This window comes from Eupeodes corollae, chromosome 2 (genome assembly GCF_945859685.1).
Source record: "Eupeodes corollae chromosome 2, idEupCoro1.1, whole genome shotgun sequence".
Taxonomy (NCBI): domain Eukaryota; kingdom Metazoa; phylum Arthropoda; class Insecta; order Diptera; family Syrphidae; genus Eupeodes; species Eupeodes corollae.
The window spans coordinates 89,557,481-89,575,235 of NC_079148.1; the positions used below are offsets into that span (position 1 = coordinate 89,557,481).

General features: G+C 34.8%; 1 protein-coding gene across 5 annotated transcripts in view; it reads left to right on the forward strand.

The window, feature by feature from the left end:
- Positions 1-14,996, forward strand: part of LOC129947840 (PDF receptor) — an 81,459-nt gene extending 66,463 nt beyond the window's left edge. For 2 of the 5 annotated variants that reach the window (XM_056058568.1, XM_056058569.1), the window contains exons 5-10: positions 4,632-4,795; positions 5,515-5,775; positions 8,640-8,930; positions 9,010-9,279; positions 14,325-14,467; positions 14,516-14,996. In XM_056058568.1, coding sequence (XP_055914543.1) covers positions 4,632-4,795; positions 5,515-5,775; positions 8,640-8,930; positions 9,010-9,279; positions 14,325-14,467; positions 14,516-14,768 — 1,382 coding nt within the window. In that variant the 3' untranslated portion in view covers positions 14,769-14,996. Of the gene's footprint in view, positions 1-4,631; positions 4,796-5,514; positions 5,776-8,639; positions 8,931-9,009; positions 9,280-14,324; positions 14,471-14,515 lie in introns of all 5 variants that reach the window. The other 3 variants (XM_056058570.1, XM_056058572.1, XM_056058571.1) reach the window with 3 other exon arrangements.
- Positions 14,997-17,755: the final 2,759 nt, after the last annotated feature.

A 17,755-nucleotide genomic window follows, 5' to 3' on the forward strand; every position in this document is an offset into this window, starting at 1 on the left:
GTATTTTGACAACACAGCATTTTGAGACACAGTATTTTAAATGTACAATATTTTAAAATACAGAATATTAACCATACAATATTATGATTATACAGTATCGTATAGTATAATACAGAATTTTGACCATACAGTATTTTAAAGCACAGCATTTCGACCCGCTCCTAATTTAAATGTATACTTACTTACTTACTTACGCTACAGTCCTGTGTGAACTAGGGCCTCACCCAACAAACTTCTCCATCTAGCTCGGTCCCTAGCTAGATGTCTCCAGTTTCGCGCTCCAAGTTGGGTGAGGTCACCTTCCACTTGTGCGCGCCACCTGATCCGCGGTCTTCCTCTACTGCGCTGTCCTGTGGGTGCGGATTCGAAGACTTTCCGGGCCGGAGCATTGGTTTCCATGCGCTCTACGTGACCCAGCCATCTTAGTCGTTGGACTGTTACTCTTCTTGCTAAGTCTACGTCGCTGTACAGCCCGTACAGTTCGTCGTTCCATCTTCTCCTCCACTCCCCTTCGATGCATACGGGACCGTAGATCACACGAAGAACTTTTCTCTCGAAGCGACCCAAGGTGCTTTCATCCGCTTTTGTCATGGTCCATGCTTCTGCACCGTATAGCAGGACGGGGATGATAAGGGTCTTATATAGCAACACTTTGGTCCCTCGAGAGAGGACATTACCACTCAATTGCTTTCTTAGTCCAAAGAAACAGCGGTTAGCAAGATTTATTCTGCGTTTGATCTCAGCGCTGGTGTTGTTTTCTGCGTTTACAGCGGAGCCTAGGTAGACGAAGTCCTTGACTACCTCAAAGTTACGTCTGTCGATTGTGACGTTTTGACCAAAACGTCGGTGTTGTATGTCCTTTCTAGACGACAGCATGTACTTTGTTTTGCCCTCATTAACCGTTAAACCCATTTTTGCCGCCTCTGCCTCAATACTCACAAAAGCCCCATTGACATCACGCTGAGTTCTTCTGATTATGTCAATGTCATCAGCATATGCTAGTAATTGGACAGACTTTTGAAAGATAGTGCCTCTAGTGTTGACGTGTGAGCTCTGCACTATTCTTTCAAGCACGATGTTAAAAAAATCGCATGACAGCGCAGCGCATCACCTTGTCTAAAACCTTTTTTGACATCAAAAGGTTCTGTTAAGTTGTTTCCAACCTTTATGGAGCAGCGTGAATTCTCCATGGTCATCCTGCACAAACGGACGAGTTTGGCAGGGATGCCAAAACTAGACATGGCTCTATACAGCTCGTCCCTGTAGATGCTGGCATATGCGGCCTTGAAATCGATGAAAAGATGGTGGGTGTCGATTTGGTGCTCTTGAGTTTTTTCCAAGATCTGCCGTAATGTGAATATTTGATCAACTGTGGACTTTCCTGGTCTAAAACCACACTGATAAGGACCTATCAGGTTGTTGACGATGGGCTTTAGACGTTCACATATTATGGCAGAGAAGATTTTATAGGCGATGTTAAGTAGACTTATTCCTCAATAGTTGGTGCAGTTTAGAGGGTCTCCTTTTTTCAGGATCGGGCAAACAACACTGAGGTTCCATTCATCGGGCATGTTTTCTTCCGACCATATCTTACAGATAAGTTGGTGCATGCTCCTAACCAACTTATCTCCAGCTGCTATAAAGAGCTCGGCATTCAAGCCATCTGCTCCAGCGGCTTTATTAGACTTCAACTTAGATATGGCAATCTTTACTTCGTCTAAGTCGGGAGAACGGAATTGTTGGCTTTCGTCGTCTATATCCTCAGCATTGACTGCGGTTCCACTATGATGTTTCCACTTTCGTCTTTGCAGCCTTCGGTTCTAGGTTTATGTACCTGTGAATTTCGTTTCACCTGTTCATAAAACTTTCGAACCTCATTTCTGTGCCTGTTGTTTGGCTGCATTTGCCTGCCGACATTCCTCATCAAACCAGGGGTTCCTTGTTGGTGGCTGTTTGAAACCCAGCACATCAGAGGCGGCTTCTCTGATTGCATCTTGGCAATGTTGCCACTGGTTTTCGATACATTGTGTTGGCGGCAGAGAACTTCGAGAGAGATTACTTGTCACTCGGTCGGAAAAGGATTTGGCGATCTCTGGCGATTGTAGCCGTTCGACGTTGTATCTTCTCCCAGCACCTCCCTGTTTTGCCTTGGGTCTGGAAATCCGAAGTGCTACCCTGGCTACAACGAGGTAGTGGTCCGAGTCGATGTTAGCTAGTCGGAAAGTTCGTACATCCATAATGCTGGAAGCGTGTCTGGCGTCGATCGCAATATGGTCAATCTGGTTGACAGTAGATTGATCTGGAGAAATCCAAGTTCCTTTGTGGATGTTGAGGTGTGGAAAACGCGTACTGGCTACCATGACGTTTCGCCCCGCAGCAAAATCTATGAGCCTGAATCCATTGTCGGAAGTGTTGTCGTGCAGGCTGTTCTTCCCGATTATTCCACCAAAGATGTCTTCCCTTCCTAGCTTGGCATTAAAATCGCCCAGGACTATTTTAATATCGTAGCTAGGGCACTGCTCATATGTTTTGTCTAAGAGCTCGAAGAACATATCTTTGGTGTTGTCGTCTTTCTCTTCTGTGGGGGCGTGCGCGCATATCAGGCTATTGTTGCCGAATTTAGCCTTGATGCGTATGGTCATGAGGCGCTCATTGATGCACCTATAGCTCAAGACTTCTTGCCTAAGTCTGGCTCCAATGACGAATCCGCATCCAAATAAGCGCTGTTGGTTTTCGTGGTAGCAGTCACCATAGTAAATATCGCAGTTTTTCATCCTCTTTTTGCCCGGCCCATCCCATCGTATTTCCTGGACGGCGGTGATATCTGCTTTATATCGTTCTAGGGCCTCCGCTAATTCTTTGGCCGCACGTGGTCTGTTAAGGGACCTAACATTCCACGTGCATATCCGAAGTTCGTTGTCCTTTATTCGTTTGCGTTGGTTGTCAACAGTAAATCCGTCCGTATCCGAGGCTTGTTGGTGCTTCGCAACTTTGAAAGTTTTTACGTGGCCAGGAAGTCACCCCGACGCACAACCCCCAACCTGGAGGGCCAGATCCTAAGTATAACTCCAAGGATGGGGAGCCGGATAAATCCGCTCCTTACAGGCCTGGGCTCCGAATAAGTCGAAGAAGCCCTATAAGGTGTTCAATAAGTAGTTCAACCTTACTGGAACTGTAGACGCCACCGTTGATTCCATCTCGGGAATTCCTCCGCTGCCGTCTGGATAAGTAGAGGTGCCTTAGTGGAAACACCTCTCCCCACCTCTCTCGTTTGCTGCCCCCAACAACTTTCCACTGGGGTTGGAACCCAATCTCCAGTTGAGGTACTAGACACCCGATGTTCACCACGTGGAGGTGAGAGTAGGAGTTGATAGACAGAGGTTGGTTTTAAGAAAAACCTGTGGACGCTTGTGTCCTCTTGAATGCACATGTCTACCATTTGAACATCAATTTAAATGTATACATGATAGTAAATAAGGTGCATGCATTTCACCTTTAATTGGTTAATGAAGATTTATTGAGTCATTATTAACACGCCTTTGATAGAAATATTGCATTTGAAAAAGCTGAATACATATGGCGCAAATGAAATCATGTTGAATTGATTCAATACGTTTTCTAATAATTTCACAATAGGGAGTCCATACTTGCGAATCATATTCAAGATCAAGACGAACATGGCAACTATGCAAAGAAAGAGTAACATAGAAATCAATGGATTCCTATTCACAGTGATTTAGAAAACCAACCATAGAAGTTGGTTTATTGACAATTAAATGATAGTGATACGTAAATTCGAAGTTAATACAGAAATGAACAGGAATTCTTCGAAATAAAATAATCAAATACACTACCGATTTGCTTTTGTTTAAGTAAAAGTAATCGTCTGGCATTTTAAAGGGTTGAAGGCAAAGCTTTTTTCCCACACCAAAATGTAAAACTATCAATGTTGGCTTAAAAAAGAATACGACCATGGATAGTCTTTATCATTTTAATAATCTTCATGCCATGAGAAAAAATGGAAACTTCATTTGACCGCAGACATAAAGTTACGTAGTTAATAGACAGGTTCCTCCCTGAGGAACGCCAGATTGAGCAATAAATGGTTTTATATGACAAGTTTGCTGTTCGCAAATGAGATTTTTACTAAAAAATTATATACCATCAGAAAGACGTTTTTCAAATAATTGAGGAATACAAACAAGTTGAGAAATGATTTCTTCCATATGCAGTGAAATTAGCCTGTTCAATTGAAGTATTCCTACCTTTTTTAATGATATCGGGGGAATACCATTAAGACCGGCTGAGCAGTCATCATTCAACATGGATAGAAGATCAAGGATCGTACTTTCAAATAGGTGCCCATATCAGTTACAGTAACATAGCTAGCGTGAACAAAATTAGAAAGAGACTTTAATTCATTAAACAATTCAATATAAAAAATAAGAATGAATGTATCCATTTTAAGCTCTTTAAGTGCTAAAACAGGCTTTAAAGCTGTTCCTTGGTTAGTTATGGATATTTTCTTTATTTATGTATATGAGCTTCAAAAATTTGGACCTACACCTTCTTAATTTTCATCGAATTTAACCCATATCGCTTTTAAAATATTCTTCTTATTTCCCATTTAGAATTTGCAGAGCGGTTATGCCTTAAAAATGGATTGTGGGCCAATAAGCCACATGATACTGTTTTCAATCCGCATGGTTGGACAAACTATACGCCTTGTTTTAAGCCTGATGTGATAGATTTGATGCAGCAACTTTACTCTGGAGGAAATTCCGAAGTAATTCAGGTAACTAACTTAGTAGATCATCAATTAAGCTTAATGCATGCCATTATCATATCTTACAATATTGTCAGATCAGTTGGTGATCTGAAATTAGCAAAATACTTTTTAAGTGGGCAATTTTTATATTTTTTGATTTCTGAGAATTTTCTAAATCAGAGCAGAATAATGAAACATAATCACAAGTCACTGTTCATTCTCATTCTCATCTTAGAATTTCTTTTTGATAGAGAATTCCTGAAAAATCTATTCATATAAATTCTATTATCAGATTTCTGGCCGCAAAAGTAAAAAAAATTATGGGAATTAGAAATTTTGTTCATATTTCTAAAAATACATAATCTGAGATCTTTGAAATATGAAATAAATGAAAAATTGCCTGACAACATGGTTTGGTAGATTCTGTCCAACTGAAAATGAAAAAAAAAATGTCAGCTGTATTCAGATTTCAAAAACATTCTCCAAATGACGTTTCTTGCAATTTTCTCACACAAAATTTTAAGTTCACGCGATTGTAAGATATTTGAGACAGTTTTTTAACCGAAAGTTAAGACAAAATTGTCAGATCTTACAATCGCTTACATTTATAGTTGTTTGCCGGAGTTCAAAAATAAAAGAAGTTTTTTTCCAAAAAGAAATCAATGCAACATCTATTTGAATATTTATTCTATTTATGTACATTATTTAATTTTGTTTGTTAAATAAATTTCTTATATTGTTTTTAGAACAAATTTGTTGTAGCTGAAAGAACGCGAACGTTGGAGATCATTGGCCTTATGTTGTCGCTTTGTGCGCTGCTCCTGTCATTAGTAATATTTTGTAATTTTCGTAGTTTACGAAACAATCGAACAAAAATCCACAAAAATTTATTTGTGGCAATGGTTATACAAGTTATTATAAGACTGACATTATATTTGGATCAGGCCATTATAAGAGGCGGTCGAAATTTGAAGGGTAATTCTAGTCTGAATGGAATTGAAAATACAGTAAGTATTAATATTATAACAATTTAATTATTATATGAAATAGTCAATTGGATAATTTGTAAATAAGGCCGACCATATAGAGTCATTCATTTTATGGTTTCGAAATTAAATTTAAAAAAAACACACACAGCGGCATGTGAAAGATGAAAATGTTATTTCATTATAAATTATGGATATTGACATTAACCAAAACCAAGTAACTTCTTACTAACAGCTTTATATAACTGTATATAAGACACACGACACGATACAAATGTTAGCAATGGACGTCGATCTTTAAAAATAATTTTTCTTGTTTTTATTATTAAATTAAACTTTTTAAGACGGATTGAAAGTCCTTAGAATTAAATACTTTGAATAAAAACATGTTTTTCAAGTTAGAAGTAGTGTACCTAAGCACTAATGAGTAGGTCTTTGCTAGCTGTAATTAATCCAAGAAGATATAACTTACGAACGAGAGATCGATTGTTCAAAAGAAAAACCTTTTTTGAGTGTTGACCATCAGTTTACCCTTGTACTCAATTTCGGCCGTGTTATCAAGAAAAAAAGTACCATTTTTACAACACATCAATAATTTAAAGTGCTTTACAATTTTTGTCCTCTCCTTTAAAATGCTTCCCTATTTTCCTAACTCTCACACTGTGTTAAATGTTTCAATTTTTAAAGGGTAATAATATCCACTTTAGTGTATGGAATTTAAAGAAAAACAAGAAACAACTTAGGAACTTTAACTCGTCACTATGCTTCCTCTATAGTGACGTGGATTCTAACGCAGATATGGTTACAAATTTAATTCTTTATGGAATGAGAAATGTTATTCCTAATAGGGTGAAATATATCAAACCCAAAGAGAAGTCATGGTTTGGTTCGAGCTTTAAGGAGGTTATTAGGTTCAGAGATGTAAGTTTCCGTTGTTATAATGCCAACCCGACTGAGGAAAACCGGAATAAGATCAAACAAGCTAGAAAGACCTCTAATGGTCATATTCGACGATCAAAATTTTTGCATGATCAGAAATTAAGGCAAAAAATACTACAATGTCCCAAAGGTAGTAAAAATGTCTGGTCATTTGTGGAAAACGAACGAAACACCATGTCATCCTTAACGCTCGTTCACAATGACACTGCCTATGTAAGCTCGATTGATAAAGCCAATTTGCTTGCTGTTAATTCGACGCTACCGGATAGTGTTAAGAGTCCTCCTGTTCTTGAGAGCGTAAATGATTCTATTTGATGAATCTTCTTTCGCACTCGTGCAGTTGCAAGAGTACTGAAAGATCTTGATATACACAAATCAGCTGGCTCAGATAGTATCTCCCCAATTGTTCTGAAGAGGTGTTCTTCATCGCTGGCAAAACCACTGCGTAAACTTTTCCATATTTTCTACTCTACAGGTCTCTTTCCGAGCGAATGGAAAATAGCATTTGTCCAGCCTGTTCCTAAAAAAGTCGAATTATACTCTCCCTCTAACTATCGTCCTATAGCACTCACGACCGTCCCTTCTTTCCAAAGTCATGGAAACGCTGATTAATTATCAACTCAAGAAATATCTTAAAGAACGGAAGCTCCTTAATGGCCTACAGTATGGCTTTCGTAGCAATAGGTCCACTGGTAATCTCATGGTTTATTTCACCGAACAATGGAATAAATCTTTACATCGTTTTGGAGAAAGTAATATTATTGCATTTGATATTTTAAAGGCATTTAATAGAGTTTGGCACAAGCTCTCTTATCGAAAATGCGTGGTTTTGGTATTGATGAATCTCTTCTTCGTTGGATTAGAAATTACCTTTCCAACAGTTCAATACATTGGATGGTTTCAAGTCTAAAATTCATAAAATAAATACTGGTGTGCCCCAGGGCTCGGTTTTGTCTCCGACTATCTTCCTTATATTCATACATGATCTTATGTCTGCCACTTCTAATCCATTAAACTTTTTCGCCGACGACAGTACCCTCAGCTGTTCATAATCGTTTCTAGATTCACATCCTTGTCCTTCGGATATGGAACTAAAACGGCATCATATGATGAGCTCATTAAATTCTGATCTTGACAGCATTGTCCAATGGGGAGTCAGAAACCGTGTAGAATTTATTGCTTCGAAAACTCAATGCTGTCTCCTGTCATTAAAACGTAACACTCCCCCGATGCTCTATCTATGAGTGGCACTTGCATCCTGGAAACTAATCAACTGTCAGTACTCGCTATGTGTATTACAGATCACCTTTTATGGAATGATCATATATTTGATATTGCCAAAAATGTTGCCAATTGCTAAGGATTTCTCCGAGCAAGAAATGTTTCACCCCTTCTGATCTGGCTGTAATTTACAAAGCCTTCATCCGTCCAAAGTTTGAATATAATTCGCATATCTGCACCAATTTTTAACTCTGACACAATAAATTTGCAATTTACTAAACCAACAAAGTTCTCGTTCTCTAAAGCATTTTTGAGTAGCACAAATGTATGTATGCAGTATTTAAAAAGCATGTCTGTATTGAAAAAAAAAAAAACATTTTTGTTATATGACAGTTAAATCATAGCTTATGCAATTTTCATTTCAACTTAAAACAATTTCTTAAACAGTCGTTAAGGTTTTCCATATAATAACTCCTAAAATAAAACAGGATCTAAGGAACAATCTAAGAACAAGGCTTCAAACAAATATCCTATAGCTTCTTTACAAAGCACTTGTGGATTTACTTTAATTAACAATAAATTGACTTTGTGAAGAAGGACGTTCTCTCGAAAACACGACCATACTCAATTGTATTTATTGTTATGTAATTCATCATTGTACCTCAATATGTATATGCATATATCTTTTGCCTATAAACATTTAATCGTGCATATATTTACTATAGCCATATATCTGCGAGGCATCTTACGTCCTGCTGGAATATGCACGCACTGCAATGTTTATGTGGATGTTCATTGAAGGATTATACTTGCATAACGTTGTAACTGCAACTGTTCTACAAGGACGTTTCCCTCAGACCGTTTATGCTATAATTGGTTGGGGCACATCAGTGGTTATGACAGCTCTGTGGGCTGTTGTCACGGCTCACTACAAATCAAACGAACCATGTTGGTGGAACTACAATCTAACACCGTACTATTGGATTTTGGAAGGTCCTCGACTAACAGTTATATTGGTAAGGACATTATAATGATAATAAATGTAAATAGTTATTGGCCATTATTCATAAAATTCAAAATATTTCTGTCTTTCAGTTCAATTTTTTCTTTTTGCTGAATATAATTAGAGTACTGGTCGTAAAGCTCCGCCAAAGTCATACGAGTGACATTGAGCAGGTTCGGAAAGCAGTACGGGCGGCAGCTGTATTGCTGCCTTTGCTGGGAATCACTAATGTACTTCACATCATTCAAGCACCAATAAACCGAAGTGCGTGGGAGTTTGCTCTATGGTCATATGTAACACACTTTTTGACGTCATTTCAAGGATTCTTCATTGCAACAATTTACTGTTTCCTGAATGGAGAGGTAATTTTTAAGAAATAAAATGTAATCGAACGAAATCGATTTGATATGATTTCTCAAATGCTCATCGTTGAAAGAGTTTTGGACTTATGTAGGTTAGGTACCTATTTATTGTTTGAAACAAAACCAACTTTTAACCGATATAAAATTTTACTATTATTGTTAAGGATGGAAAGAATATTCATTCTTTTAAAGAAATCCACCACTTCTTAGAAAAAATATGTATTCTATCGTCCAAAAAAAAATATTATCCTGCTCTACTTTAATTATGCAAATAGAAAACATTATTGTGCTGTAAATTAATTCAATCGACTTTGCTGTACTTTTACTATTATGGTCAATTGCATTTCAAATCGTTTGTACGTCTTTTAAGGTCGGTCTCTCTGTGAATCTCTTGCTGACATTATTGTAAAAGGAGTTTTTTTAACGGGTGGTTTTCAAGAAGAAATAAAATGTAGATAATTTAATGTAATGATCAGGGTTATGATTTTGTTGACCTAAAAAATTAAAAAAAGGCAAAACAAAACACTTAAAAAGGCAAAGAAAAGGCATTTTTTTTTAATACTAGGAAAGTAAACAAAAATACATTTATTTATAGTAGCTTTGGAATATCAAGAGTTTTTTAAAGTGACAATCTTCCTCGGTTGTCCCTTAGAAGGGCTTTGATGGAGCTAAATGATCTCACAACTTCAGCTGAAACGAGTGGAGCCCATCTAAAACTTTCAACTTTATTCACTTCAATGTTTCCTGGAAATTTCGAATCCCCGTCTCTGTTTATTACAGATTTTATCTGCTCTTGCTTTTTTAATATTTTCTTCAATGTCTTTCAAAACTGGCAGCACTTCGCCAATTGAAATTCCTTGATGGAAATAATATTAGCTTAAATTATATGTAGGTACATACTCTCAAATGTAACTGTTTTTTGTAGATCTTTGAAAATATGTTTTTTCGGATCGACTAAAAATTGACTTTAGTGTACGCCAGCTGCACTTGCAGTTCTTCATCTTCAATCCATTTTTTTGCTAATGGAACACACCTTGCATCATCTTCTATAGAGCACTGACTTCTGCTGCCTCTAACCAAGTACCCCAGCGACTTGAGATTGGGATGCGACCCACACTGATAAAAGTTTGTAGGTTTTCGTGTTGGGTAAAAAAAGTTGCCAGTTGAATTATTCTTAAAAATTTTAAAATTACCAACAATATTTTTTATATAAAGAAATAGTTTAGTTTGAAAATCTAGTTTTGTTTAATAGATTTTTAGTGGAAACAATTTTTTACCAATTTTAGTAGAATTTCTTGAATTTTTACAAATTGGAAAGATATTTGAGTCGAAAATCAATTTTTCTCAACTTTTATTAATTTTTTTGGTAGGTTTTTATTTTGTAAAAAAAACTGTCAATTCAATTTTTCTCAATTTTTTTTAAATATTATTATTATTTCAAAATTAGTTGCCAGCCATAATCTCAAATTTTTAAAAAGATATTTAAGTCGAAAAACAATTTTTACCAACTTTTGTTAAATTTTCTTTTAAGTTTTTATTTTTTGCAAAAAAAAACTGAAGATTCGACAACAATATTTTTACAAAGATAAAAGTAGGTCAAAGCCAATATCTCAAGGTTTTGAAAAGATATTTGAGTCGAAATTCAATTCTTAACGAGTTTTAGTAAAATTTTGTTTAGGTTTTTATTTTTTTATAAAAAAAACTGTCCATTAGATTTTCTCAAAATTTTATCAGATGACAAAAACATCATTCTTCGTTGCACAAAATTTTTTTGGAGATGAAATCATACTTTAGTCGTAAAATTTTCGAGGTGACACATTTTTTTAATTTTTTTTTATTTATTAAAAAAACGTTAGTTTTTTCTTTAAATATACTTGTTTGGTATCACGTTATAATATAAATATAAAGTCTCTAGTGTTATTGGTTCGTGGTATATTTAGCTTTAACCAAAATTATCACCCTTTTTTAAACTACTATGGTAAAAAAAACCACCCACGCAATTTTCTTGAGAGCCCTTTCTGCATCTTTCTGCATTATTATCTGTACAACAAAATTTATTTGAACTCGATATCTCGACTGGTTCTGGAGCTATGGACGACTAAAAAACGTCGCGAACGTACGGACTTACGAGTGTGCGTACACATGCACGCACAGACATCTTTCTAAAAATCTTTTATTTCGACACTAGGGACCTTGAAACGTCGAGAAATGTCAAAATTTTCAATTTGAAAAATCGGACCCATTATAGTAACTTCCTATGGGAAGTTAAAAATTCGATTTAAAAAAATTCAGATTCAAACAAACTTACAGGTTGAGGTGGCAGTGGTAATTCAGGTTTCATATCCTTAAAAATAGCAATCCGAGATGGAAATAATTTTCCCAAGCTCGACTCGAACTTACAACTTTTGAGTAGTGACTGCGTATGCTTTCACACATTTTTTTTAACCGTGAGCGACACAAGTTATAGTTACGTGAACCATTTTCGTGTATAACCCTTGCAAAATTTTGCCACTCCTCTTCATATACTGTGCAGCGTCTGTTACGAACAACAAAAACTTATGTTTCTTAAGCTCATCGGACCACAACAATAGCAACGTACCGCCAAAAATCTTGGGCCCTACTATGTAACTCAATTCTACTTTTGATTCTATTCGAAACTCATTTCTGATTCTACTTTCAAATCGTACTACGTATGAAAGTAGAATCGAATGCCGGTTATACCAAATTGTTTTCAAACAAATTTCTACTTTCGAACGAGTATCGAGTCGTCATCAAATTTTTTGACAAAAATAATTATAACAAAAACGGACACCGTTGGAATTTGGTTCAATTTGCAAGGAAATTAAGAACGGCACGAGCAAATTGAATGCAGAAGAATAAGAGATAATTCCAAAATAATGGACCTGAGTGGGAAAAGGATTTGCACATATTATAATAAGGTGCGCCAGAGAACGTTTTTTTCAACTAGTGCTTATTTCGTGAATGGTAACACTTAGCTTATGTCTGATTTCACAGATAATTAGTTTTATCTTTCCGCTGAACGAATATGGTTTATCATCTTTTTACATGAAGCTCATTTTGATCTTGGCGGGTATGTAAACAAGCAAAATTGTCGCATTTGGTTCCCAGAAAACCAGTACGCATACATTGCATAGCCGATACACCCAAAACGAGTCACTGTTTGGTGCGGATTTTGGTCCAGAGGCATAATTGGGCCTACGTGCCACACAGCCAAAGCTACACTCGATGTTTTTATAGCATTTAAAAAAAAGGAAAAAACTTTCAAAATCAAATTGCATATTAATAATTTATAACATTTTACTTACACTTTGACAAAAAAAACTTCGCTCGCAAACACATTTGATGTAAGTGATTATTTTCGATTTTGGCTGGTTTTGAATTCTACTTTCGAGTTGCTTAGTTCCTCGTTTATTCGAAAGTTCATAAGAATATAGTTGGCACTACTAGAACTATTCAATACTCGTTGGTTCGAAAGAAGACAGATACATAGTACCAATCTTTCGAATTCAAGCAATTTCATTGTAGAATCGAGTAACAAATTAGGCCCATGGGTTTTTAACTAAAGATTCTGAACGGTATGCGAAAATGTTCCTATCATGCGAGAGGTCTTGGGTTCGATCCCTGCCTATCCCACCTAAAGTTTTTTTCACGGGTACTGCCTCTTGCGAGGAATTGACAAATTTTCCAAGAGTAATTCTTGTCATGAAAAGTGCTTTCTCAAATTTGCCGTTCGGATTCGGCTTAAAACTGTAGGTCCCTTCCATCCCTGACAACAGTACTCGCACACAGGAATGGTTGAGAGTTGTCAGTCACTAGGCCCTAGTTCTCAAACGGACTGTTGCGCCACCCAATTTATTTTATTTATTTATGCGAAAATGTTCGCATTTCTTTTAATTATTTGATATAGATATTTCTTAACAAGCAAAAAAGGCAGAAAATGGTAACAATGGCAAAGAAAGGCAAAAAAAGTGATTATGATATAAAAAGGCAAAAAAGGTAAAATAAAATACACATGTATATTTGCAATCACCAGGGCTTGAAACATATTTGTCGAAAGTCGACTTCATCTTCCGGTTAACCAAAAAAAAGGCAAAGTTAGTAAAATCTTATCCCTGATGGTAATGACCAAAAATTAAGCTTTATTAGTAAAATAACGATACGGTTCTGCTATTATGTCTTAATAATGATTTCAAGCTAGTGGCCGTGCGTAGCGGCTGCCGCGAATACATTGTTCAATTTTCAACTAGTTTTTGAAGCAATTGGGGCAGTAGGGCCGTAGTAACGTACGTTCTCAATAGTCCGTCATCTCTTACTTATCTGCGAAGAGAAGCGGCTGCACATAACCCAACAAATAAAAGAGGCTGGCGTGTGACCTACACTGATAACTTCCCATCCCAAAAATCTTTTGTTTAAATTCTAGAGACTTTGAAACATCGAGAAATGTCAAAATATTCAATTCGACAAATAGGACCGATTTCAATAACTTTCTACGGGAAGTTTATAAAAGGAATTTATTTTTAAAATCAATGAATGCGTTGACCACTTTTACGTATAAAATTGTAAAGAGTTTTACTTTTGCCACGTTTAGGTAAAGAGTTCCTTACGATATTTTTCTTTGAACCTTAATTTGTGTATGCTTAAATTTGAATCAAAAGTTTGTGTTCCATATTTCTTTAAATCTTTTTGTGTTCCTCATTTCTTAAGCTTATTGTTAAGATGGATATTTTTTATTGAGTTCAAATAAAAGTTGATCTTTCTTCAGCTTCACAAGGAATAAAATAAAATTTGTATTTGATCGTATTCGTATAGCATTATATTCTCCAAATGACAATATATTTAAGAAATGTACATAACTGCGTCACTTTTTTTATAACTCAGTGTACCTATATTCACTTCAGGAATGTTCATTGTCAAGGATGTCCTATTCATAGATTGCTTTAATACAGACTCTGCTATTTTTTGTCCCTAAAATAAAACTTAACACGCAAAAATATTAATCATTTTTTTTAAATTGTTAATTTAAGGTCCGAACGGCTTTATTTAAAAGCATAACTGTTTATATGTCATCCCGTGGCCACCCGGACTGGGCACCACGTCGTACTTCAATGTTTTCCGCCGGATACAATACTACCCCTGCTTCGGATGGACACGTTCACACATCATCAAGGTAGTTAGTATCCTTTTTGTCATAAAGATATTTTAAATTATTTTTCAGATTTAATTCATTACATCCACACAGCACTGACAATAAAACCACTGGCAACAACAACATCGCAAACAATCATATCAATTCTTCGTCACATAGCTCACCCATTATCATTCATCAACAAGTCCAAATTCGGAATCGAAACCACCGTCATCAAAAAGGCTGGATACTATCGTGGTGTTGTCGAAAAAACAAGAAAATCGAACCTCAAGAAACTGCAGTGCCACCAGAATCAGCTTTATTTGAATTGTCCGAGCAATAAATATACCTCTCATCTACTATTTATTTATTTTTGTATAGACTAAAAATAAAACCATAGTTAAAATAGGATTCTTAAAAATATTTCGAATCCAACAAAAATATTACAATTTTTTTTTTAGATTTTTATAAATTGATTGTACCTCTAGCACAAGAAAACTAAATATTAAGATCTTTGTAATCAATTATAGTAAAGTGAAATAAATAAATGATAAAAATATATATTTCGTTAAACAACATAAAAACATGAGTGTAAATTGATTTTTTCCACATCAGAGTAAAATAAGTTAAATAAAATCAATGCAATTTGTGGACGATTGTCTGTCTTATTCTTTAATTAAATTTAATTTAACTACAAGGAGTATTGCAGTGCAGCCTCATCTGATGTAATAAAATTTCATAACAGGGAATCATATTTCAATTTAAAAATAAAAACTCGTAAGGGAGTGTCTAGGGAATCGGTGAAAGTTGCAACGTATAAAGTTAATGTCCCCAATTAAACATTTACCTACTTTTCAATGCTGTGGGTATTGTCATTAAAGCATTTATAATTTTTAAAATAGGTCACTGATGCTTTATAATTTTGGTTTGTGCGGCTTTTATCCCAGGAGGGACGGTAGAATATCAAATATTACATATGAACATTAAACAAATCAAAAGTTCATATACAAAATAAAATTATGATAAAATTAATATTTTTGGTAAGCTGTCATTTAAACATTTAATTTTATTAAAAAAGACATTTATAAAACGAAATCAGTTATTAGTTTGGTGATGATAGGAGCTTTACACTGGAACACGATGGCTGCGTTCAAGCACAGACAGATAGCAAACTTCAGTGGGGTCAAATACTTTGAACACCTCCTTAAAATGTTCTCTAAAGGAGGATGACAACATTTAAATAGCATAAAGTGTTGCTTGACCTTACATTTACATATTTCGAGGGCTATAGTGACAACTTTAGATTATTTTTAAACACTGTTGTAAAACAAGATACAATCTAACTATTTAATTTGGACGGCTCCCAAATATAAAAGCATTCCTAAATTCCAACAGAATTCTAAATATTCCATATTTAAGAGCAAAAATACAATAGTTTAGAGGGTTTTTTGGTGCATTTCACATAGAAATCTTAGAAACTGTGTTAAAACGTAGCTTTTTATATTCTGTTCCTGTACCTAGGCATTTTTATAAATGCGTCGGAAGCTACAAAAAAAGAAGCTGGGATGCACACTGATAACTTCCCATCCCGTCTGTCGATTTGTCTTGCTTAAAAGTTTGTCTATATGTACTCGTATCAATTTTTACCAAATTTGCGTACTATTTTTTGTAGATTTTATTTTTTATGAAAAAACGGAATGTTGGATTTTTATATAAAAATTACTGAATATCGAAAACAATATTTTCTGTGAAATAAAATAAGTTTCAAGCCAATATTTTTAAGCTTTGAAAAGCTATTTGAGTCGAAAGTAAATTTTTACGAAGTTTTAGTATTGTTTTTTTTTAGAGTTTTATTTTTTGTAAAGAAAACTGTCTATTCGATTTTTTAAAAATTCTACCAAATGTTAAAAACAATATTTCTTATGAGATAAAATTACTTTGAAGCCAATATTTAAAATTTTTAAAGAAATATTTGAGTAGAAAATCAATTTTTACCAACTTTTATATATTTTTTTTTAGGTTTTTATTTTTTGTAAAAAACTGTCAACTCGATTTTTTTCAAACTTTAACTGAATGTTGAGAACAAGTTTTTTTGAAAGATAAAAGTAAATTAAAGCCAATATCTCAAAGTTTTGAAAAGATATTTGAGTCGAATATCAATTTTTACCAACTTTTATAATTTTTTTTTTAGGTTTTTATTTTTTGTAAAAAAAAACTGTCAATTCGATTTTTCTCAACATTTTTCAAAATGTTGAAAACAATATTTCTTATAAGATAAAATAAGCTTGAAGCCTAAATTTCAAGTTTTTGAAAAGATATTTGAATCGATATTCAATTTTTACGAACTTTGAGTAATGTTTTTTTTAGATTTTTATTTTTTATAAAAAAAACTGTAATTTAGATTTTTCTCAAAATTTTATCAGATGTCAAAAACATTATTCTTCGTTGCACAAAATTGTTTTAGAGATGAAATCATATTTCAGTCGTAAAATTTTGGAGGTGACAAATTTTTTTTCAGTTTTATTGATTTTAAAAAAAAAACCGTTATATTGATTTTTTTCAAAAAATATATTTGTTTGGTATCACGTTACAATATATTATATACAATTTAATTCAAGTCTCTAGCGTTTTTGGTTCGTAAGATATTTAGGGTTAACCAAAATTTTCACCTTTTTTCAAACTGCTATGGTAAAAAAACTACCCACGGAATTTTCTTGAGAGCCCTTTCTGCATCTTTCTGCCTTATTATCGGTATAACGAAATTTATTTGAAATCGATATCTCTTCTGGTTCTTGAGCTATGGACGACGAAAAAAACGTCACGAACGTACGGACATACGGACGTACAAACGTACGTACACACGCACGCACAGACATCTTTCTAAAAATCTTTTATTTCGACTCTAGGGACCTTGAAACGTCGAGAAATGTCAAAATATTCAATTTGACAAATCGGACCCATTACAATAACTTCCTATGGGAAGTTAATAAAGATGCAGAAACCCAGAAAATGAGGAAGTTTGAAAGAAATCTACTTGCTGGCAAAACCACTGAGTAAAGTTTTTCATCTGTCCTACTCCTCAAGTCTCGTTCCGAGAGGATAAAAAACTGCATTTGTCCAGTCCCTTTAAAAAAAAGGTGAATCTTCCTCACCCTCTAATTAATAATCTAATGGAAACGCTGATTAATTATCAACCATGATCTTATGGCTTATGGCTTATCACACCGAACAGTGAAGCAAATCTTTACCGAATCGAATCGTTCAATACAAGTTGTATAGAATGGATTCAAGTCTGAAAACCACAAAATAAATGGTGGTGTGCCCCAGGGC